Source organism: Trichomonas vaginalis, chromosome V (assembly GCF_026262505.1).
Source record: "Trichomonas vaginalis G3 chromosome V, whole genome shotgun sequence".
Classification (NCBI taxonomy): domain Eukaryota; phylum Parabasalia; order Trichomonadida; family Trichomonadidae; genus Trichomonas; species Trichomonas vaginalis.
In genome coordinates this window covers 17949463-17974695 of record NC_067207.1, presented here as the reverse complement: position 1 = coordinate 17974695, position 25233 = coordinate 17949463, and the positions used below count along the sequence as shown (strand labels likewise).

The 25233-nt window shown below is 34.7% G+C and overlaps 2 protein-coding genes across 2 annotated transcripts, besides 4 other annotated features; both read right to left on the bottom strand.

The window, feature by feature from the left end:
• Positions 1 to 8446: 8446 nt before the first annotated feature.
• Positions 8447 to 9252: a mobile genetic element.
• A 705-nt stretch (positions 9253 to 9957) lies between these two features.
• Positions 9958 to 10392: a mobile genetic element.
• A 1933-nt stretch (positions 10393 to 12325) lies between these two features.
• Positions 12326 to 12362: a mobile genetic element.
• A 1178-nt stretch (positions 12363 to 13540) lies between these two features.
• Positions 13541 to 13578: a mobile genetic element.
• A 1451-nt stretch (positions 13579 to 15029) lies between these two features.
• TVAGG3_0357390 (clathrin heavy chain family) lies at positions 15030 to 18932 on the bottom strand (the record flags this gene model as incomplete). The annotated part of the gene is made up of 1 exon (XM_001284241.2): positions 15030 to 18932. One exon carries the CDS (start codon positions 18930 to 18932, stop codon positions 15030 to 15032), a length of 3903 nt encoding a protein of 1300 aa, XP_001284242.2.
• Positions 18933 to 20716: 1784 nt separating this feature from the next.
• On the bottom strand, positions 20717 to 22344 carry TVAGG3_0357380 (glucosylceramidase protein; the record flags this gene model as incomplete). Its single annotated transcript, XM_001293926.2, has 1 exon — positions 20849 to 22267. The coding sequence occupies one exon, from the start codon at positions 22265 to 22267 to the stop codon at positions 20849 to 20851; it is 1419 nt and encodes a 472-aa protein (XP_001293927.2).
• Positions 22345 to 25233: the final 2889 nt, after the last annotated feature.

Genomic DNA, 25233 nt, shown 5'->3' with positions numbered 1-25233 from the left:
GATCTTTATAAACTGTTCTAATTTGTCCTTGATAATCTGGTAAAAAAAATAAATTAATAGTTCAACCAGATTAAAAAAGTCAATTACATTCTTCTTATATAATTGAATAGATAATTCCAAAGTATTAAGTTGCTCAAACATATTACTAGAAGCAAATGTTTGAATTTCTTGAGCATTCATTGGACAATGATTAATTTTTTCTGCGATTCTTATAGGTATTTTCACTTTACAATTCTTACTTCTGTTTGACTCTCCATAAATTTGACTGATTTCGAAACTCATTCCTCTGCGAAAAATGTCACGTTTTAATTTTTTTCAAATGGAAATAAATCAGAAACTCTTTTTGTCTTTGACATCTCTAGGTTACACTGAAACTCAAGTAAGCAATGCTTTAGAGATCTCTAATAACAATATTACAGAAGCACGACAGCATCTCTTTACAAATGTTTTCTTAAATAATCAAGACAAAAACACTCTTCAGTATCTCAATGAAATTGAAAAAGATATAATAAATGATGAGGAACCAAATAATGAAATTCCCGATTTTATCGATTCCAAAGAGCTAATCAAATTTGTCGCTGGATTTGCATTTTGCAGATTAAAATTTTTACGTCAATCCATTAAGGTTATAACACACTTAATTCAGAAACAAGAATTATTTTTAGAATTCAACGATAGTGATGATTTTATAAAGCATTTGTTCAGTCTGTTAATCAATATTTACATAATGATACAACTAATATATACTCACCATATTTCTCATCTTATCCACCACTGGATCACTCTTTTTATGATAATTTAATCAACGATTCATTAGATGTACCAAAATATAAGGGATATAATATCACTTTTATCGGAGAAGAAAAAAAACATTCAATTAAAATAAACGAAATTGTAATTCTATTTGAAGCTAAAAATACTATTGCAAAACTCAGGAATTTAACTAATTGTCAGAGGGCGATGATTTCAATCAGTCCAGATCAAGCTATTCGAGAAAAAGTGAATAAAATATTAAAGCTTACACCTGATTTACTTGGCAATTATTTATATCTCTATTGCAATGTATGTGAAGAAGTGCTTTATTATACACCACAGAAAATTATTCCACTTTTTGTAAAACTTTATAGAATAACATCTATTTATCAGCCACATTCATTCTATTTATCATTTATTATGAATTATTCTGAAACCTTACTATACGAATCAATCATTCACCAAAATGTCACTTTTTACAGAATTCTTGCATCACCAAAAAATGTTGAAAAAGCTTTAAAAAAATACGACGGTTTAGCAAATATTATGAAAGAATGCAAATGGATAAAAAGCCATGACATCCCCGAAAAGTATCAGAGTTCCGAATTTCATGATGTTATGTTAGATAAACATAATGTTTATATCGAATTTTCCAAAAATACAATAAATTACGATAGAAAAAAATCATCTCAATTTATATTGGCAATGAAATGCATTCTCAATTTACTTTGCAGCAAATTCTTGATTTTGTAAAACATATGCCATCATTTTTAAAGTTGAAACAAAAACATACAGAAAGTGGTATTCAAATTTTGATCTTAAATGAGGAAGATAAAATATTTGAATTGGTCAGTGAGGATTGCTATTTATCATTTTCAATTTATATTTGCTCAGAATGTGCATGTGTTAGATCTATTTTAATATTGAAATGAAAAAGCATGTTTTAACTACAAACTCATCTCAAGACAATATTGAATTTGTAAATAAAATTCTAGGAAAAGAATTCTATTCAAGCTTCAAAAACAATGCACTCGATAAGACATTATATTATGAATATATAAATGATGTTAATCCTCACAGAAATTCAAATGATATTGCATATCTCTTTGATCTAATCCCTGGATTTGTCAAATATCATTCAATTAGTGATGAAATGCCAATCAAGTTTAATAATAGTAATATTCAATGGCTCTTATATCTCCATCCAGAAGTGAAACTTTTCATAGAAAATGCCCAAGCTATCGAACTCGACGCGACATTTCCACTTGATGATTATATAGCTATATACCCCCATATTATATATGGTAACATGGGTTTCCCGTTGGGTGTATTTATAGGACCCTCGGAGTCGGCAAAATCTTATCAATTGATTTATGATACACTTAAGACAATTGTTGATGAAAGTATTATCAAAAAAATCCCATTCATAAACGATTTTGGAAAAGGTTTGGAATCGTTTACATCATTCAACCATTTGATTGTGTATTATTGCTTGAGACATTATTTAAATCGATTGGGGCAGGCACCTGGATTTGTGCAATTGCGAGTACAATTGTTTTTGCGTGGAATATAAAAGAATATGATTATAAGTATGAATTATTTCTTCCAATTGTTGAGATTTACAAAAACTCAGGTGCCATCAATAGTGCGCAGTATGAAGCGTTTCTCGAATTAAAAACTCAGAAGAAAAATCTTGCACTCTGTTTGCGAAAACCAAGGATTTCGTGCTCAAACCATGTGGAAAGTTTTCATTCCCATAACAATGCAGTTATGTCAAGAGTAAAGTCATATGCAGGTAAAATGAATGAAACATTAAATTATATAATTGCAAGAGCAAATCAACTTCGAAAACCAGAGAATGAATGCGCATTAAAACTCTTTCGAAAAAACAAGAAGAAAAATGGGTCTATGAAAGAGGAGAATCGTTGTAAAACAATGATATGCCAAAAGTGCCAAGACAAAATGAAGATTTGGGAAGAGAAATATTTGACAACAATCCCTTGCCAGCACTGTGCCCATTTATATACAACGATAAGTCCACCTCCAGCCCTTAAATTCCACAAAATCAAAAAGGAGGAAAATCTGAAATTGTGATTTCAGAAGTTGATAATCCAAAAGTGGCCGACCAGGCAAAAGAAAAGAATCCTGCCCCACTTCCAAAAGTGGATGATATAATAATTCATGATTGCCATATTCAAGATCTCGCTTCACTTGTTCAGGTTAAGTTCAATCTACGCGACATATTTAGAGCGACGTATGTGATTTACACAATAATACATAATATTCCGAATTTCTTCGAAAGTCGAATTGCGTATTCTGACTTTATATTAGAATCAATTCAAAAAATTGATATATATATCAAAGAACATGAAAATTTCCTTGCAACTCTAGAATGATATTTTAATAAAATGATTTGTATATCTAATTTTTTTATCAGATCGAAAGACATTTTTAATATGATTTAAGGGTCCACTGTAAGGCCAAATAAGACCTATCGTCGTCCCAAAAATATTGCTCGAGATGGTGTTTTACTAAGGCTCAAAACTTAAAAAAACTCAAAAAAATTAACTTTACTCTTTTGAGATCCTTATCAGATGTGCAACAATTTGATGCAGTATTGCAGTTCGAATCTGATTTTTTAATGTAGATATACTCTAACATTCTTGAAGAAATGCAAAATAATATTAATTAAGCTTTTCATTTCTGTATCATACACGAAACAAAATCATTCATTATACTAAAATTTATCAAAGTTTGAATAATGAAAAAAAAAAATATATCTAAATTTTTACATTGAGTCTGCTATTGATATGGTTAATATTTGATTTCAAATAACACAAGTGAAGATAAGAAGGAAGTTTACCAATGAATTACTATATTAATAATGAATAATTTTTTTTAATAAAATTGAAGAAATAGAAAGAAATAGAAAAAAATAAAAGAAATATTAATATTGAATAATATTGTTAAGTATATTTGGTTGTATGAGTGAATTATAGTACAAATGTAAGTGAATGGTATATTGTTAGGCATAAATAAAATGAATGAATAAATTAGAATAAGTAGTTTGAAATTGGATGTGTATTTGATGTTTTGTATAATAGTGAAAAAGGGTGATAGATAATTTCTAATGAAATGAGAAAATGTGTGGTGAAAAGAATAAAATTGGAGAACTATGACCGACAAGAGTGTGTTATGCACTCTTACCGCTCTGCATATATCATTCCGGGAGATATTGCCTGTGCATGTCTCCCAGAATGATAGAAAGTTCCGCATTCATAACTTGAATGCGGAACTTTGACCGACAAGAGTGTGTTATGCACTCTTACCGCTCTGCATATATCATTCCGGGAGACATTGCCTGTGCATGTCTCCCAGAATGATAGAAAGTTCCGCATTCATAACTTGAATGCGGAACTTTGACCGACAAGAGTGTGTTATGCACTCTTACTGCTCTGCATATATCATTCCGGGAGACATTGCCTGTGCATGTCTCCCAGAATGATAGAAAGTTCCGCATTCATAACTTGAATGCGGAACTTTGACCGACAAGAGTGTGTTATGCACTCTTACCGCTCTGCATATATCATTCCGGGAGACATTGCCTGTGCATGTCTCCCAGAATGATAGAAAGTTCCGCATTCATAACTTGAATGCGGAACTTTGACCGACAAGAGTGTGTTATGCACGCTCATTTGTCATATACTATGCTTTATAGAAAACAACTTTGCATTCAATCGTTAAAATATAATTTTCCCTAATTAATATTTAAATTTTATTTTTTGTGCTTTATATAACTTATGGCGTGTACCAAACTCTTTTACAGACTCTCCTGAGCTATCCTCACATATAAACATATGATAATAACGCATACATACTCACTTCATATTCTGATCTCATGACATATTACCGCAAAAACTATAATTATACAACACACCTCATAAAGTCTCATTTTACACGTATCTACACGTTCAAAACCTATTTTTCCCGCGTAATCTGATTCTTCAGGTTCCGCTGATTCGATTTCTGCTGTCAGATCGTGAAAATATGCATTACATAACAAGTTAAACGCAAATTACTTAACAACATCATTTTTGAAAAATCCACATTTTTCAAAAAATGAATGAATTCAAAAGTTTAGATTATATCAAGTCATAACCCAATATTAATTTTGTATTTTAGTTTTTGAGATATTCATTTTATTATACGCATTATTCAGAAAATTAAATATATTTGTGAGAGAAAACGGAAGATATAATAAATATCTCCTTATCTTGGAATTGGCAATTTGAAGAAAAATAGGTTTTGAACGTGTAGATACGTGTAAAATGAGACTTTATGAGGTGTGTTGTATAATTATAGTTTTTGCGGTAATATGTCATGAGATCAGAATATGAAGTGAGTATGTATGCGTTATTATCATATGTTTATATGTGAGGATAGCTCAGGAGAGTCTGTAAAAGAGTTTGGTACACGCCATAAGTTATATAAAGCAGAAAAAATTTTTTTAATATTGAGGTGATTTGATCATATTGATAGTGTTGTATTATAGAGTGTAATTGGGATGGAATTCTTTTTTATTTGTAATACATCTCGACAGAGGCAACATTCGATATGAAAGTTTCCTCTGTCGAGAAACTTCCTCACACCTCAAGAGATGCGAAGAACTTTTGACAGGCAAAGTGCAATATTGATAGGTGATAGCACTTTGCCTGTCACATACATCTCGACAGAGGCAACATTCGATATGAAAGTTTCCTCTGTCGAGAAACTTCCTCACACCTCAAGAGATGCGAAGAACTTTTGACAGGCAAAGTGCAATATTGATAGGTGATTGCACTTTGCCTGTCACATACATCTCGACAGAGGCAACATTCGATATGAAAGTTTCCTCTGTCGAGAAACTTCCTCACACCTCAAGAGATGCGAAGAACTTTTGACAGGCAAAGTGCAATATTGATAGGTGATTGCACTTTGCCTGTCACATACATCTCGACAGAGGCAACATTCGATATGAAAGTTTCCTCTGTCGAGAAACTTCCTCACACCTCAAGAGATGCGAAGAACTTTTGACAGGCAAAGTGCAATATTGATAGGTGATTGCACTTTGCCTCTCCAAACTCTCAAATATGCTTCTCACCATACATCAAACGGGCAAATTTATCCTTAAATTTCTCTTTATTTGAAAGGTTTTCAACAAAGCTATACCTTAAAAATCTGTGCTTGTTATATCTGATCATTTGTGTGTTAGGGGAGGTAAATTTATTCCACTAGAGCAAATTTTTTCCGAGGTTTCTCATCGAATGAGAAACCTCGGAACAACTCTTCAATAGTGTAATGAATTTGTGGTATTTGTCCTGCAAACAGCGAGAGAACTTGTCTGTAATTCGTTTATGATGAAGTTATCTGGATGTCTCTCAGATGAGGAAGGAAGTCCAGAAAACTTCACCATAAGTTAATACTTGTGTATTTCTATGACTCTCTTCACGTCAGAGAATGTAAATTTACTCGAATAGGGCAAAGTTCTGCTCAAGTTTCTCATTTGATGAGAAACCTCGGAAGAACTTTGCCCTAAGGTAATGTATATGTGATTGTTGGCCCGCAGAGAAACAAGGAATCTGTTTGTATTTCGTTTATGGTGAAGTTCTCGGATGTTCTCTCAAATTATATGGAAAATCAAGATAACTTCACCATAATTTGTTGTAGTTGTGATTCTCTGGCTCTTTGCCGGCCAGAAAACTAGAAAATAGTTTATAGTGGGAGTATGCTCGATGAATACCTACTCACTAAAAATATACGTTATTTTTTGTTTTCCTATGGGAAAATAGTTTTGATTTTTATACTATCGTATGCTTTGTTATTGCATGAATTGTCTATTTTCTTAATAAAAACTCATTTTTCCGTGTGATTCTGAATCAATGCATTCCAAAAAAGCGTTTTCCGCCTTTGAAACGTGAAAACACACATTGCATGAAGAATCAGAGAAGATTTTCTATCTTTCAATTTTTTAGACTTATTGAAATTTGATAATAACTCCAAATTAAGCTGATAAACTCATAGAGCACATAAAATAACACATGCCTATCATATTTGAATTTTCTAAAAATCTCCAAAAAAATCGCGTTTTAAAAATTTCGTAGTTAAAAAGTAAATTTTTCACGATAAAAAAACTATAATTGGTTTTTTTTGGAATTCTTCGAGTTAGAAAATCTTCTCTGATTCTTCATGCAATGTGTGTTTTCACGTTTCAAAGGCGGAAAACGCTTTTTTGGAATGCATTGATTCAGAATCACACGGAAAAATGAGTTTTTATTAAGAAAATAGACAATTCATGCAATAACAAAGCATACGATAGTATAAAAATCAAAACTATTTTCCCATAGGAAAACAAAAAATAACGTATATTTTTAGTGAGTAGGTATTCATCGAGCATACTCCCACTATAAACTATTTTCTAGTTTTCTGGCCGGCAAAGAGCCAGAGAATCACAACTACAACAAATTATGGTGAAGTTATCTTGATTTTCCATATAATTTGAGAGAACATCCGAGAACTTCACCATAAACGAAATACAAACAGATTCCTTGTTTCTCTGCGGGCCAACAATCACATATACATTACCTTAGGGCAAAGTTCTTCCGAGGTTTCTCATCAAATGAGAAACTTGAGCAGAACTTTGCCCTATTCGAGTAAATTTACATTCTCTGACGTGAAGAGAGTCATAGAAATACACAAGTATTAACTTATGGTGAAGTTTTCTGGACTTCCTTCCTCATCTGAGAGACATCCAGATAACTTCATCATAAACGAATTACAGACAAGTTCTCTCGCTGTTTGCAGGACAAATACCACAAATTCATTACACTATTGAAGAGTTGTTCCGAGGTTTCTCATTCGATGAGAAACCTCGGAAAAAATTTGCTCTAGTGGAATAAATTTACCTCCCCTAACACACAAATGATCAGATATAACAAGCACAGATTTTTAAGGTATAGCTTTGTTGAAAACCTTTCAACGAATGAGAAAGTTAGGAAAAACTCTACCTTATAAGATCAACTATAGAATTCATAGCTCTTTGAATACTAGGAAACATTAATGCAGTAGTTTAAGGCAAAGTTTTTCCGAGATCTACGAAGGATAGAGAGATCTCGGAAGAACTTTGCTCTGCACAAGTAATTTCAGAATCTATGGTCCTCTAAGGACCAGAGGACGGTAATGTAAAAGAATGATGTCAATAGCAGATAAATAATAGCCTTAGAAGTTCAATACGTGCACAGTTTGACTACATTACCCTAGTAGTTAGACTGTACAGGTATTGTACTTCTGGCCTAAAAAATCCTCATTGAAGACAATAGGTAGAAACTCAAATTGTTGATAAATATCCCAAAATATCATAAGAGAGCCCATTATTGTTACCTGGCTCCTTCCTGGCTTTCAAAGTCTGTAAACGAGAAGTCTTGGCTCTTGTGGTAATTGCTTCCAAGAGGTTTACTCAATTCGAGTAAAACTATAAACCCTGTAACTGACATGTACTTCCTTGAATGGGCATTAAAAGTAATTTAACCTAACGAATAGTAACATGACTCTCGTAAACGAAAAAGAGAATTTGACGCAGTCAAATCCTCTCTCTCAAAAAGTGGACTTTACATGGCAAATTTCAAATGCATGTAAGGTCCACTTTGATCAGTTTCAGGATGGAATTGGAGGCCATGAGGTACTGACATTGCATCAGTATCTCATAGCCTCCAATCCCTTCAAAAAATGGGAGAAACTTTGGTCGAATAATTTAACATTCGGCCAAAGTTTCTCCCATAATTAATGAGAATGAAAGGGTAAGAGGCATATAGGGTCACTATATACCTCTTACCCTTTCATTTTCATTTGGAGGTCAACAAACCCGGAGTTAATTGCAAACAATTAACTCCAAATTTGTTTATGTTAAGGAAGGAATTGGAGGGTAAGAGGTACATAGTATGAATATGTACCTCTTACCCTGCAATTCCTTCTAGAAAGTTCCAAAACTTTGGGTTAATTGCAAACTATTAACCCAAAGTTTTGGAACTTTCAAGTGGAGATGGAAGGCTTTGGGGTATATATTAATATAATATACCTCAAAGCCTTCCATCTCCACTACAAATGAGAGAAACTTTGTCCGAATAGTTTAACATTCGGACAAAGTTTCTCCCATTTTAAGAAGGAATTGGAGGGTAAGAGGTACATAGTATGAATATGTACCTCTTACCCTGCAATTCCTTCTAGAAAGTTCCAAAACTTTGGGTTAATTGCAAACTATTAACCCAAAGTTTTGGAACTTTCAAGTGGAGATGGAAGGCTTTGGGGTATATATTAATATAATATACCTCAAAGCCTTCCATCTCCACTACAAATGGGAGAAACTTTGTCCGAATAGTTTAACATTCGGACAAATTTTCTCCCATCTTTCAATGTAATTGCTACCTGTGAGGTACTGATTGAAGTCAGTGCTTCACAGGTAGCAATATCCAAAAATTTAAAAACATTTTATCAGTTCGTTAGAGAACTAGAGCCTCCTAGGTACTGAACCAGAATCAGTGCCTAGGGGACTCTAGTGATCTATATAAATCTGAGAAACTTTGAGGAAATTGTTCGACATTTCCTCAAAGTTTCTCAGCAATTTAGCGAGGAATGTTCGTTATCGTGTAGATATTTATAATATATTACATGATAACAAACATTCCCCGCTAAAAGATGTAAAATCTTATAAGAAATAATTGCAAAAGAATAACAAATTGCAACAAATTTTATATGAAACTGAACCTTATGAGGTAGTGATTCAAGATCACCGCCTCATAAGATTCAGTTTCAATCTCAAGTATCTCAAAAGTAAGGCTCTATTTTTTGCCATGTAAAGTGTCACTTTACTGTCAAGCCGTTTTTATCGTTTTCGTTTACAACATGACCACTATTTTGATGACTAAGAAATGTAATTCATCAAATTGGCAGTTCGATGAATAATACCATGCAATCAACAACTGGTTTGTTACAATTTGGCTTGATTCATCAAATTGGCGGTTTGATGAACCGAATATTGTAATCCAGACTAGGTCAGTTACAATTTGGCTTGATTCATCAAATTGGCGGTTTGATGAACCGAATATTGTAATCCAGACTAGGTCAGTTGCTTGTTGGTCATAGATAATAATGACACCTTTCAGTTTTTGTTAAACATCTCAATTATCCCGCCAAAAATTATTGGGTCTAAATTGGTTTTTATTATTATTATTTTCAGAAACAAACTAACTTGTTTTTTACGAATTTATCATTCATAAAGTCTTTATGATATATTTTCAACTTATAATGAATATGAAATTATAATTGTTATTTTGAAAAAAAATTATTCATGATCAATTCATGATTTAACCAGTTCCTTCAAATTAGGAGAGCATATTCAAATATAATCGCTCATTAAAATCAATTTTTATGTTTTTTTTAAATCGAAATTATCTCATCATAAACCAGGCAAACTGACTATTTGTTCTTATCACCATGTTACCAATATCAGAATTGTCTTTACAGCCAAAATTTCGCTCGATAAAAGTCCATCCAATAGTGAGATAATTGAGCAACTAACATTTTTCCATATCACAAAAAACCTCCCCCGTAAAAATCATACATTTTTTACTTCATATGTAAAAAAAAATGATACAAAATCGCTCAAAAATGTATGAATTCTTACGTTTACAAAAAAAGTCACAAAACCCTTCAACATATACTACTAAGAAGAAAATTTAGCAGCCCACTTTGAAAAACAAGTTATTTTAATTCCCTATGCTTCATCATTCTGGATGCATGCCTTTTGTTCAAAATAAATATGTCGAATGATCGATGATCAAGGCTTGATTGATTCATATTTAATTTTTTGTTTGTGTTTAAACTAAGAATAGGTTAATAAGAAGAAAAACAAGTTACAAATCTGTCAAATGGCATAAATATGAAATTGCTATTTTCAAACATTGAATCTATTAGGCCACAATGATCCAAATCATAAACTGTGCTTTTTAATGTCAGAATATCAATGCATTATTCGATTAGAGATTAAAAATAATTTATTCAATATTATTGGAAATATGAACTCACTCTTTCGATATATGATTTTCAATGACCATACTAGTGTTTTTCTACTAAGTAAAAATCTAATATTGAACACAATAGAAAAATATTTTCGATTTTCGTATGAAATGATGGAGAAATATCTTAATGTAAATAGATGATATGATATAGAATTCTGTATGCGCATCATAATTCGTTTAATGCAATTGAAATAATAGGATTTTAATAAAGGTTTATTCAATTGCCTGATAAATTATAACATAATAAGTACATTTTAATTGTCCAATGGATTGTAAAGGGGAACGATGATTTAACTAATGATTTATCATACTTTTAATAAAAAATTAAAGTGTTAGATAAGATAATTGATGTCCACGATCAGTAAAATGGCATTAAACTAGCAAATAAGTAAATTTGTTTAAGATAATTAACAGTTATTAAAAAATTGTCGAAGAATTAAATCAAATTTTGTCTTTACTGAGATGCTTTAGCATGAATCTTCTTGTTGAAATGTGTTAAAATAGAAAATGTTTGTTTTTGTTCCAAGACAGATAACAAAGAAAGCAGATATTAGAAAACAAAATGTCTAATTTTTTTTGACATTTTATTGAATTTGAAGATTTTTGGAATTTTAAGGTTAAAAAGAAGTCAATTTTAATTTTTTTAATATTATTCAGAGGTTTTAAAAGATTCTAAAATGGCAAATGTATTTCATTTTTGAATTATTTTAAACATTGTTCAAATTTTAGCATATATCAAGTTTTTAATTAAAATTTTATTGAAATTTAACTAAAAATCTGTCATTAAGACGCTAAATTAATTGTACCTTAAATCACACGATGCACATCATGCCATAAATTCAGATGAAAAGGGTATAATAAAGAAGATGCGTTTATTACTTCACAAAATGACATTTTGTAAACATTTATAGCAATATTTTTGATGTCTTCGAGGTCAAACTCGTCTTCATCATCATTGTATGAATTATTTTTATCATAAAAATTTGTACCCGGGCAATAATATGTAGTAAAGTGAATTATAGCTGAATCAAATGGTTTAACTGATTCAAAATAAAAAAGATCATTATACACAGTTTGTTTCAAGTAATACTTTGCTGTTGGATTTAAGGTAGATCGCTCGATTTTGATAATGGTAAGAAAATATTGCATGATGAATATAATAATTGCCATCGCCTGATATGTATTCATTTTCTTTTCTATCATCATAATCATTCGAGCCGTAATATTCTGAAAAACTTCGTTGAAGTTGCAAATTTCTTTGCTGCTTGATTTATTTTGCTGAATAAGAAGTTCATCGTATTGAATCATGATAACTTCTTGCATATTATTGGAAATAATAGCTTATCAACCCTGAATATTTTGATTTAGATTTCCTTTAATCAAATTTCAATAAGAATTACGATGATATTTCATTCAAATTTTTTTGCTAATATGAACAAATAAATGATACAACATACAAACTGTAATAAACAGAAATTCATCAAAAGTGACAGCTCTCAATTTTTTGACATTTGTAAATTCTAAATTGAATGAGAAAAATGAAATAATACTAAGCATAATACAATATTCTAGATTTAATTATAATTAGGAAAAAGTTAGTTTTGAGAGTACTTTTCATAGGCATATAGAATGAAATCTTCTGAAAAATAATATCACATAAACTCATATTATTTTCTAATATATAACTATTTTATATAAAAATCAAATTCAATGATCTTAAAAGCGAAGGATAAACCTCAAAATTTACGAATATAATGAGTGGGAATATAATGCTTATCTATCATAAAACCATATGAAATATCAATTTTTGCTTTACGCCTAATTTTTGACGACAATTAGCAAAAAATGTTAAATGTTAACACTCAGTCCATTTGAATATGAAAAATAAAATTGACTTTGATTAAATGTTTTTATTTATCATGCAATTCTTCTTGCGACCAAAGATTTGAATAAAAGTTCAAAAAATAAGATAGCTTAAAAAATAATATACGGTAGTGTTTACTAATAGATGAATAGTATATAAATTCTATTAAAATGGATTTGATCCAAAAAAATATATAAAATTTGATCATAAATAAAATCGTTTTAAATTACTTCTTCATTTAAATTATAACAATTATTTTTGATTTTATATTTTTTTGGATCAAATCCATTTTAATAGAATTTATATACTATTCATCTATTAGTAAACACTACCGTATATTATTTTTTAAGCTATCTTATTTTTTGAACTTTTATTCAAATCTTTGGTCGCAAGAAGAATTGCATGATAAATAAAAACATTTAATCAAAGTCAATTTTATTTTTCATATTCAAATGGACTGAGTGTTAACATTTAACATTTTTTGCTAATTGTCGTCAAAAATTAGGCGTAAAGCAAAAATTGATATTTCATATGGTTTTATGATAGATAAGCATTATATTCCCACTCATTATATTCGTAAATTTTGAGGTTTATCCTTCGCTTTTAAGATCATTGAATTTGATTTTTATATAAAATAGTTATATATTAGAAAATAATATGAGTTTATGTGATATTATTTTTCAGAAGATTTTGTGTTCTTCTTCAAAATTTTATTTTTTTATTAAAAAGAATCTTTACAAAATATACATTTACTTTAATTAATATTTAAAAACGTGCTCTATCAAAAGTTCCAAAAATTCAATATTTTAGCTTTTCTGAGGTGTCACTTTTGATGAATTTCTGTTTACAACAAAACAACCATTTTCTTTTTTGAACATCTGCACACCCCTAATCAAATGGCTTTCAATTTATCGTAAATTTTACCTGAAATTGAGACTTCAACTCAAAAAATTTTAATGTTTTGTGAGTCGATTTCGCCTGATTGCAATGCAATCTACAATAACGTAGTTTATCAAGATAGTAGATTCTTACGTAATTCAGAAATCAAAGATTTCCTTGTTGAGGCAATCAAACCAGAGCTAAATGAATACCTCAAACTTTTTGACCTTCCAGAAACATCGAACATTTGCAAAGACATTCCCATCTTTATCTCAGAAAAACTCACTAGTCCAATAAATGTTGTAGTTACATTTCCATACCAAAGAGCTCCAAATCATGCAATCCTAGGTATCGTAAACTTCTATCTCAAAGTTTCAAACGTTGAAAACTTTAGCACGCTGTTAGATATGTTTTCAACAAACAAATTTACAAATTGTACTCAAAACATTCAAATTATTAAATATTTTGCTCGTGAAAGAGACGATTTTTTTTCAACGAATATCTCTTAATGCCAGTTAAATATGTTTATCAATATTTCAGAGAAGTTGATCAAATTCGTCCTGGTGATAAATTGTTTTATTCTTTCAAAAATGTACATCTTAGAATAGGATATTTTGATCTAATATCGTTGTTATCTAAGAATACAGACAAATCCGAAACAATTCAAATATTTGTACAAGATTGCCGTGGTCAAGAAACACCAGATATAATCACACTTTCGCGTTTTTGGGAGAGAATATGCAATTACATAAAAAAGGTTCCCGCCTCGATCAAACGAAAATTCACTTCCCATAACAACTATCAATCATTAAAATCTCATAATGATTAAACTTGTTTTAATTTTATGAAAAGTTGATAAAATCAAACTGCGTTGCAAAAGATCGACTTTTCAAATTTAAGGGTAATCAACAAAAATGACATAGGATTCAGCTAGAACTTCAATAGTGTGGCGTTCCGATAGTTTTTGAGCCAGTTTTTCTTGTAAGTTTGATGACTTTCATAATATTATTTTTACATAAGTGATGAATTAGGTATTTTGATATCTTATCATGGTTCTTTACAGAAGAGAACCCTTTATAGCTTATATTTTTAAGGCTGCATCGGATATCAAACAGGAATATAATTTATCGTAAGATAATCAAAGAAAAACATTTGATTATGAGATTCTTTGCTCTATTATTGTGATTTATATTGTTGTTTTTTACCTCAAGATTGGTAAAATGTTGGATACTGACATCAAATTTCGAGCTGAATTTCGAATTAAACAACAATAGAGAGGAATTTACGCTGAGGATCCTACACAAAGTTTCTTGCTACAAAGTTATGATTTGTAAAACATTTAGAATATTATTTTCCAGATTAAAAAAACATAAACAAATTTTTGAATAATTTTTGTTTTAATCCTAGTTAGGAAATTAATTGATTTAGAATCCACCCTGGAACTGTGGTTGGAATCCACCCTGTGAAGCGAATCCTGGCTGGCCACCGAATGAAGCGTTTCCGAACTGTTGTGGTGGGGCGAATGAAGCTGGAGCACCGGAAGCAGCGAATGGATCAGTTGACTGAGCGAATGAAGCGCCCTGGTCTGGGAATCCGCCGTCGAATGCTGGTGGAGCGACAGATGCAGAAGCAGCTGCAGCAGCGACTGTCTTTGTCTCCTCGACTGTGCCAGAGAGAGCCTGGACATCAGCCTGGAGCTTGGCGATGGCAGCGTTCTGGTCTCTCATTGACTGGATGAGGAATGGCATTGCGAAGTCTGTGCAGTTGTGTCTCCATGCGAGTTCAAGGATGACATCGGATGAGAGGAGGTCGTAGCAGACGTATGTGGCAGCGGCGAAGCACTCGAGGAGCTTCTTCTCGAGGAAGAACTTGATGAGATCTTCGGCGATCTTTGTGTCCTTGGACTGAGCAGCTGTCTCGATTGCATCTCTGTAGAACTCGTCCTTCTTGGAGATGGAGATAGACTCGTTCCATCTCTGGTTCTTTCTGAAGATGTAGGATGAGATTCTGCGGAATTCCAAGCATTCGTGGTGCTCTAACTCGCGTGCCAATGTGATCTGTTCGAAGAGTGTGAATGCATCGATTGAGCGTCTGAGTGAGTCGTAGTCGCCGTCCTCGATGTACATTCTGTTGAGGGCCTCGTTGACAGCCTGGACGTTTGTGGACTGGATGGAAGCGAGGTATGACTTGATGAGCTGGAGGTTGTTGGAGCGCTTGAACATGTCGACAAGTCTTGTTGAGTCAATCTTTGGACCGATTGTCTGCAACAAGTCTGGGATATCCATTGGAGAGATTGTGAGGTAGAAGTTGAGTGATCTGTAGAGGATATCTGCGTTGGAGACCTGAGCGACGAGTTCCTTGAAGTAGTTGTGTGTCCATGCAGCAGATGGGTGCTCGATGATTGTTGTGACGGCGTTGTCGAACTCGGAATACTTGTCGTAGGCGTATGTGAGTTCCTTCCACATGTGCATGGCCTGGAGGATCTTGATGACCTTGAAAAGGGCGATGCGCTGGTTGAACTGCTTGAGGTGGTCCATGCACTTCTCTGGCTGGTGCTTGGCGTAGAGAACGGCAAGCTCTGTGAAGATGCCGCCGTGTGCGCGCTCTAAGCCGAGAGCTGCTTCAAGTAAGCCAATGACCTGTGTGAAGTAGCCACCGTCTTCGTACAACTTGATGACCTCAAGAAGGTGATCGGCTTCGATGACGATCTGTAAGCCAGCGACCTGGGCGAGCTTGAAGTCTCCGATTTCGATGCAAGCGCGGAGTACAGCCATCCATGACTTTGTGGATGATGCCTTGCGTGCAGCGTCGATGGCGGCCTGGAGTTCCTTGAGTTCGATGAGTGTCTCTGCGAGGCGGGCGTAGTCCTTGACTGCTGTGTACAAGATCTTTGCGGCCTTGAAGAGCTGTTGATCGAAGCAGCGGTCGGCGATTTCCTTTGTGCGGGCGGAGTTTGGAGAAGAAACGAGTTCCTCTAACTCGCCGAGCATGTCAACCTTGGCGTAAGCGAAGAGAAGCTCTGTCTCGATGATTGGATCACCGATCTGGTTGGAGCGAGCGAGCTGAAGGTATGGAACAAGAGCCTTGTACTCTTCAGCCTTCTCAGCGGCCTCGATGACGGCGTAGTACTCCTTTGTGTCCTTTGACTTGATGAAGGACTCGATGGAGTTGACAACTTCGCCGGCAGCGAGCTGAGCACGAGCGACTTCGCCCCAAACGTTTGGATCGTCGCAGTGGGCGGCCCAGTCAGCAGCGCCTTGGAGATCGCCCTTGTTGTCGAGCATGACCTTGACGGCGAGGACTGGCTGTTCGTACTTCTTGTAGACAGCGATTGTTTCATCGTAGAGCTGGAAGTCGATGAGCTTCTCAGCAATCTTTTCCCATGTGTAGTGGTTGAGGCGCTGGACGTAGTTCATGACGCGTGTTGTGTCTGACTGAGCAGCTGTGAGGATGAGCAAGTTCTGGAGGGAAACGTTCTCCTTGAACTGTGGAGACTCCATGACGACTTTCTCGAGAAGGCCGAGGAGCTGTGCTGGGATGTCGGCGGTGATGAATGCCTTGACTGTCATTGAGACCTTGTCTGGGTCTTCGCACTCTGGAAGAGCTGTGGAAATGACAGCATCGACAACCAACTTCATGTGTGGGTTCTCTGGGTTGAGAACACGTGCCCAGAGGTTCTCATCCTGTCTGTTGACGAGGTATCTGGCCTGTTCCTTGTAGAGCTGGTGTGTGTTTGTGAGCTCGATGAGTTCGTCATCGCACTGGCCCTTGGCGTAGGCAATGCATGCGAGGTGGGCATCGCGCTTGGCAAGGATCTCACCGACAAACTTTGGATCGTAGTACTGGTTCTCGCGGAGGGCGCGTTCTGGGTTGCGGCCCATGTTGTAGGCGAGGAGAACGATACCGTTGTTTGTGGCTGGATCGACAGAACCAGAAGCCTGGCGCTGTTCGAGGATCTGTTGGAGAAGGCGCAGTCTCTCGCGCTTCATTGTCTCCTTGATGAGCTCCTCCATTGGTGCTGTGTGCTGGACGGAGTTGATCAACTTGACGATGTACTCCTGTGGTGCTTCGATATCGATGAGGGCACCGATGACACGGCCGGCCATGGCTGGGTTGAACTTCTGGATGTAGATTTCGAGTTCGCGGGAAGCATTCTTCTTGTAGAGGTACTTTGTAAGATCCTCAGCGAATCCGAATCTGTTGCAGAGAACGATGAGTGGGACGCGGTCTGGGAGATCAGCCTGCATGAGGAAGTCACGAACACGCTCTGGCTGGAGGTATTCTGACTCACGGCACATTCTCTCAACTTCGCCGTAGTCCTGAAGCTTTGTTGCAGCTTCGATGTAGCGGAAGTGGATATCTGGATCTGTGCATGTTGTAACGACAAGAGCTAAGAAGTAGTAGATAGCCTGTGTAGCCTTTGTCTTGTTGAACAATGCAAGGAGTGTGTCGATGCCGAGCTTGTCGTAGTATGTGCCAGCGACCTTGACGACGAGTTGGACGTTCTGTTGCTGGTTGTTTGTGAGAAGTTCCTGGAGGCACTCCATGACCCACTTTGGATCCATTGTTGCGAAGTACTGGACTAAGAAGTCTGGGTTGATTGACTGTGTGTTGACGATGCAGCGCTTGATGGATGGAAGGTCTGTGTAGTGCTCGAGAGCGCGCTGGAAGTTGCCTGCACGTTCGCAGAGGTTGGCAACCTTCTGGCGGTCGTAGAATGTGTAGCATTCCTTGGCGAAGAGTTCTTCAGCAACACGTGGGATGTTGGTCAATGTGATCTCGAAGAGAAGTGTCTGGAGATCGGAATCTTCCTCACGGTTCTGGACAAGAACAGATACCAAAAATGAAGCAGCCTGTGTGAAGAGGGAGAACTGCTGAAGGATTGTGACAACTTGCATGGCGTTGACAAGTGGTTGGCCGTTGTTAGCAACGAAATTGAGGAGCTGGGCAAGTCCTTCTGGGTTGGAGCGGGCGATGAGTGTGATGATCTGGAGCCAGTCGCATGTGTAGTTGTACTGCTGGCAGTACTGTGCGATCTTGTCGAATGAGCCCATCTCAGCGAATGTGGCGCAGACCTTTGCGTGTGCACCAGCGCGGATGTAGATGGCGGCGGCTGTGATTGGATCAGCTTGCTTGCAAACATCACCTAAGTTCTCTGATGGTGTGAGGCTGTCGTTCTTGATCCAGTTCTGGATGAGGTTGGCCTTGCCCATGTTGATGACAATGCGGCAGAACTCAACAGATTCGACTTCTGTGAGCTTTGTCTGTGTAATAAGAGCGGACAAGTACTGGAGAAGCGGTGGATGGCCTCCTGGCTGTGTTGGCAATCTCTGTAACTTGGAGATTGTAGCAGCACCACGGAGAGCATCGCCAGGTGTTGTAGCGGCAACACGAGCGGCTTCCTGGAAGTTGCCCTGGAGAAGGAGCTGATCGAACTACTGTGTGATGAAATCGTTCGACATGTGGATGCCGGCGTTGGCAGCGACCTTGGCAGCAACTTGGGCACCAGCGCGCTGTGTAATGTAGTCGACAATTGTATCATTGTTGATGGCGATTGAAACGAGACGGCCGTCCTTGCCGAGAGCGAGGATTCCACCGTTTGTTGTGGAGTTGGCGAGGATCTGTGGTGTGTTGGCGATTCTGACGGAGAGATAAACTGTTGCGGATTGGAGTTCCATCATGTAGAGGAGACCGCCACGTGTAACCATGTAGATGGAGTTGTACTTCTGTGAGAAGAGAACGTAGAGTGGTAAGTCGTCCTGAGCATCCGGTGGAGCTTGGAGATCCTGGAACTTTCTGCCGAAGGATTGGGCTTCTGGGGAGCTGCCAAGTGGGAAGATGTTGAGCTTCATGTTGCCAGCCTTTGAAGCGAAGGCAAGAAGCTGAAGATTGCCGATGTTAGCGAAAACACCATTGAAGGCATCGATAACTTGGAGACCTTGTGCTCGTTGGAGTAAATCTGGAGCTTGCCGACAATCTGGTTGTTCTCCTGTGTGAGGCCAGAAAGTAAATACCACTGCTTGTCCTGGGAAACAGCGTAGCCAATGATCTGTGTGTTGGCGAGTTGTGGGAGAAGCTGGAATACCTGAACTGGGTTGTTGTTCTGGCTCATTGTCCAGTGGAAAACAGCATTACCAACAACAAACATGAGAGTATCATCGTCGACGAATTTCCAGTATGTAACTTGCATGTTTTCTGGAACGGTGAATGATTTAAGGCGTTGGCGTGTGTTGAGATCGAAAACTTGGAGAGCATTGTTACCACGAAGAGCAATAACGTTGCGAGATGGATGCATGACTGCAGCATCGGCGCTCATTTTATGTCTTGTGATCTGGTTGCCCTGCTGAAGGTCAATGATGGCGACAGAAGATTCTGGTCCGTTTTCTTCGCGGACGCAGAGATATTTGTCCTTAGAGACTGCAGAATTGGATGGGACTGCAAATCTCGGGTCCATGTTCTGAGAAGCAAACGAGAAAACCTCGTTGACAAAGATAGGCTGTGACATTTATCGAGAGTGTCAAACTGATTGTTTTGAACATCGGCTCAATTTTCAAAAAATTTGCCAAAACATGTCTATCGTGTTAAAATACGAACATTTACAACAATACTTTTTATTGACACCATTTTATTAAAACCGCCGTCATGTTTACTAACCAAGAAATAATATCATCTATACACATAATTAATCATTATTTCACAGCGATGTATAAAATTGACGATAGATTTTATCTCAAATTTATCTATCGATAGATGGAGATCGATAGGATCACTTCATATCTATCACTGAACATTATCGATGCTTTAAATATCTATCAACATTAATCTGTTATGGGCACAATTATTGTTTCCTAATTGGAAAATACTTTAACTCTTTCGAAAACTAGGGATTATATTCGATTTTGATGTTTTTGCTTTTTTTTAATGCATTTTCTCGAATATTGATGCTAGAATAAGTCAGTATTATTATCCGAACTTCTCTTTTCCTATATGATCAGGTACAAAAATCATTATAATTTTGGATAAGACAAAATTGCTATCTGTCTTCTGGTAATATATTGAGATTGTTGTGAAAATTCATTGTACAAGGTTATAGATTAAAAAAAGAGAAAATCAAAATTCTGATTGTGTATAATGTTTCAAATCATAATATATTGTGTTAGATAATTATGTTCAGAAGAAATATGAGGAAATTCAATATATATTTGAAACTATTTATTAAAATTTAAAATTAATTTTTTTTCATTTATTGTTTCCAAATGACGGAAACAACAGATCTCTTTGACATCGGGACATCAAATGCATGGGAGCCACAGTGGACTGAAACAGTGACGTCTTGGTCCTGATCATTAAGTAAAACAGCGCCAATGAATCCGTTTGTGTTAATAGCTGATGTAGCATAGACATTTGAGCTTCCTGAGACTGTTGTTCCAAGTCTGATGGAGTCTGGCTTAATAACTTTGGAAAGATGTGCCATATCATAGTAATGAGACCTGTAAATGAGCTCTGAGTAACCAGGAACTTTAACATCAACTGCTCCATAGGAATTGGAGCATCCATTTGGACGATATGGTCCATGGTTTGTATCAAGAAGCAAATTCCACATGATTGCGCATTTGCTGCCTTTATTAAGGGTTCCAATACCGATTTCACGTGTATTCCACATCAAGTCGCCCTGGAAATTGTAATTCCATTCGCCAATTGCTATTTCTGTGAAATATAAATTCTTATTAGGATATTTGCTAGTAACATAGTCCATTTCTGTGTTGAAACCACCATAAGCATGATAAGCAGCACCATCAATGTATTTATTAGCCTCGGCGTCATCGTAAATGTGAACTGGATAATGTTCTTGAGTAACAATGTTATCGTAGTTATAATTATGGTCGTAAATAATGATCTTTGTCGAAATGTTGTTTGCAGCGAACTGTGGACCAAGAGCTGTCTTAATAAAATCTCTTTGTTGCTCGTAGCCCATGAAACAAGAAGCGGAGTTGCCTTTATTAAGTGGCTCATTTTGTAATGTGATGGCGTAGATGTGAAAATTGTATTTGGCCATTGCTTGGACGTATTTGACAAAATAAGTAGCATATTCTTGGTAAAGTCTTGGATCAAGGTAACCAGAAATGAAGGAATTATGTCTTCTAAGGGTGGACAGGTCTGAAACCTTCATCCAAATAGGAGGAGTCCAAGGAGTTGCAATAATTTTAACAGAAGGGTTAATCTTGAGAATTTGCTGTATAATTGGGATGATAATGTCTGTATCTTCGGAATCAAGAGCGAAATTGTCAATTCCTTCTTTATCACATTCTGTGAAATCTTTGAGAGAAAAGTCTGAGCAACCGATAGAAATACGAATGAAAGAATAGCCCATACCTGTGTCTGGATCGAATGTATCTTTAAGGAACTTGTCTCTTGCTTCTTGAGTCATTTGTTTTAAGTTATATGCTGTGGAACCTGTAATAGCAGCTCCAAATCCATCGATCGTTTGGAACTTTGAATCAGGATTGATGACAACTGTTGGATTATTGCCAGAAACTTTATTAAATGAAATTACAGATGGTTCGAAAAGTTTGCTTTGATCGCCTGTTGTTGTATATGCATACACATCATCTGCATTTGGTAATCCACGAAATCCTTCCCTATGAGGACCTAGATTTGACATACACTAGATTTTTTGGTTGGATCGATATCACATCACCTGACTGGATTCAAATATTTGACTAGGGTCTCTGAGGTGAGATGATGCATTCAATTTTTCACTTCCCTTCTAACTCAACTAGGATATCGTTCAAAAGGAGTTATCAGAATTTTTTGACACATCCAGAAAATATATCAAAGATTAATATTTTACTAAAATTTTTGCAAAAGAAATCGAATATATCAATTCACATTTGACTTTTTTTAGACGTGCTAAAATATGCATATCATTGGTTATTTTGTAGCTTGTTTCAGTTGTATTTTATTAAAATTTTAACTAAGGCTGCATATCAAATAAATTTATAAATTACAATTATATGTCAACATCATATCCAACTACTTTAATTACTATGAGTGCTTAGACAGCATGTATGATAATGAAAATTGGCACAATATGTAAACAAATAAAAATAACTTATTTTTTTTCGTATTTTACAATGCGAACCAAAGGTCATTAATACTAAGAACAGTTTTATTCAAATTCATATTATACATACATAATATTTTTAAAATATTATATCATCCTTTTTCTAAACGCGCAATTGAAAGATCAATTAATAAAATTTGAATTACAATATGATTTTTAGAATTCAAGGTGTTCAATTACTGATGTTAAAACATCAAATTTTGAAATTCGCATAAAAATTAAAATCAAATGCTACTTGGGGAATAATCAGCAGTATAATATATAGTTTAGAAGAAGCAGCACATAATGAATGGGTTGTAATCACAGCCTTAATTTCATTAACCTCGCTATACATATTTATTTTGAATTCTCACAAAAAATTGCGAAAATATGACATATCAAGACAAGCTGAATGAATATGTTCAAATTTGGAAGTAATTGAAGATTTCATGAACCATTTTTGCGGCTGAGATACTGTGATAATTTTTTTTTTGATTGAGATTTTGATAAATGAATAAGCCGAGTGCGATCACTCTACTGTTTATATAGCCTGAAACAGCATTCGAATCTGTTGCTTTGCAGTTATCAGAAGAGAAATAAGATTTTATCGATGATGTGGATCAGTATTCCAATTAAGAGATTAAGAGTTTTTATATGTAGAAAATATATTTTCTCTTGATTTTGAAGAAAATAATGTTTGAAAAATTATAAATATGAATAAAAAACATGTATTTTAAAATTTTAATAAGGCTTTTATGATAGACATATTTACTACTTTTTAGCAATATATTTTTGGATCAATTAAAAACTGTTTTTTAATTTTCAATATTATTTTTTACTCTTGATTAAAGAATTATACTCCTGGGAGTAAGGATGTCAATTTGGAAGAAAAGTGAGAAAATTCCTAAAATGCTAAAAATTAATTTTCCAAACGTATTTTTAAAGGTAGTCTCACGAGAAAACTGACGGTAAAAATTCGATGAAACCAGGTGCATTGTATAGTACATATATGTGGTAAATAAATGTCGATTAGCTTTGTAAAAAATATCCCACAGTTTTTGAGATCTTGAAAACGGCCATTCAAAAAGTCGAAAATTTTCGCGAGATGTTAATGGGCAAGACAGTTTTTCGACAAATAAATCGTAAACATGGGAATTAAAATAAGGCGTTATATTATATATATGGTAAAGAATATGGATGTGAAGAGCGTTAGTAGAATGGAAAGACTTTGAAATTTTAAAAAATTTATCTGGACTAAAAAATTATTTGATTATAAAAAACATATTATATATCAATTGCTATATAGAATTATCATAACAGATTTTGGAAAAGCCGCAAATCCCCAAGTTGGAGAATTCATTAAATACTAATTATTCAGCTTTTTATCAGAAAGGAAGGTAGTGTAGGGTTGGAAACTATGCTCTTTTTGAATCTAAAAGGCAACTGTTCAAATCATAACATCTTTGTTTTTTTTTCTTATTCTGCCATTATTTTTTCCTTGTTATGATTCAAATTAAAAATATTTTAGTAAAGGTATTTTGGACATCATTTTTTCACATTGTCTCAATGCAAATGTTTGAAAATTTTGTAGGCAATATGACAACTCTTTCAACATTTGTTCTCTTTTATTAACTCAAATAGATTTAGGATCTAATTTCATGCCTTCGAAGACATTTAAACCATCTTCAACATAATTTATTGACAAATTGATAACAATTACTCATGAATGTCGTAGATTTAATATCCTGTCACTCAGCAACAAATTCGGGTTCAATAACAAAGCTCAGTAAAAACTTTACAGAAATTCTCCAATTTATTTTAGTGTCTTTTTGCGTCATTACGGCTGCATTTTCTTCTGCATCTGAACGCTGTGTTTGGAAGAAGACGAAATACAGAAACTTTCAACACAAGTAATCAGATTTTCTTGTCTTTCATGTTAAAATGCTTCATCTCGCTAGGTATACGTCATTTATTGGATGGATTGTTAGCTTTGTGTCCAAATAGCAAAAAAAAGTATTAATTTAAATTTCGCATTTTGCATAAGTATACGCTTTAATTTATATCAAAACAGATTTAGATAGCTTAAAACAATATAGTTTACTCATAAATACATCTTGATAATTCACTTCTTCAATTTTCATAATCTTATATCCTGACCTATATCCTCTTATAAACCATATTTCTACTGAGATCTTCTTAAAGCATCTTTTTATCCCTATCTACGCCTCGAAACCCTATTTTTCCGGCGGAATATGAATCTTCGGGTCTCGCTGATTCGATTTCTGCAGTCAGATCGTAAAAATACCCACTACATAGCCTGATAATCTCAATTTAAGTTCCTTAATTTTTTTGAAAAAAAAATTAAAACTCCCTTATCATTTTTCCTTTAAGTTTAAAATATACGCTTTTTAGCATGTTTATAATACATTTTCAATTTACATTTACATTTTTATTTTTGAATTGTTTATTTATATTTCCGTTTGAACAATAATATTTATTGAAAATTGTGAGAGAAACGGATATAT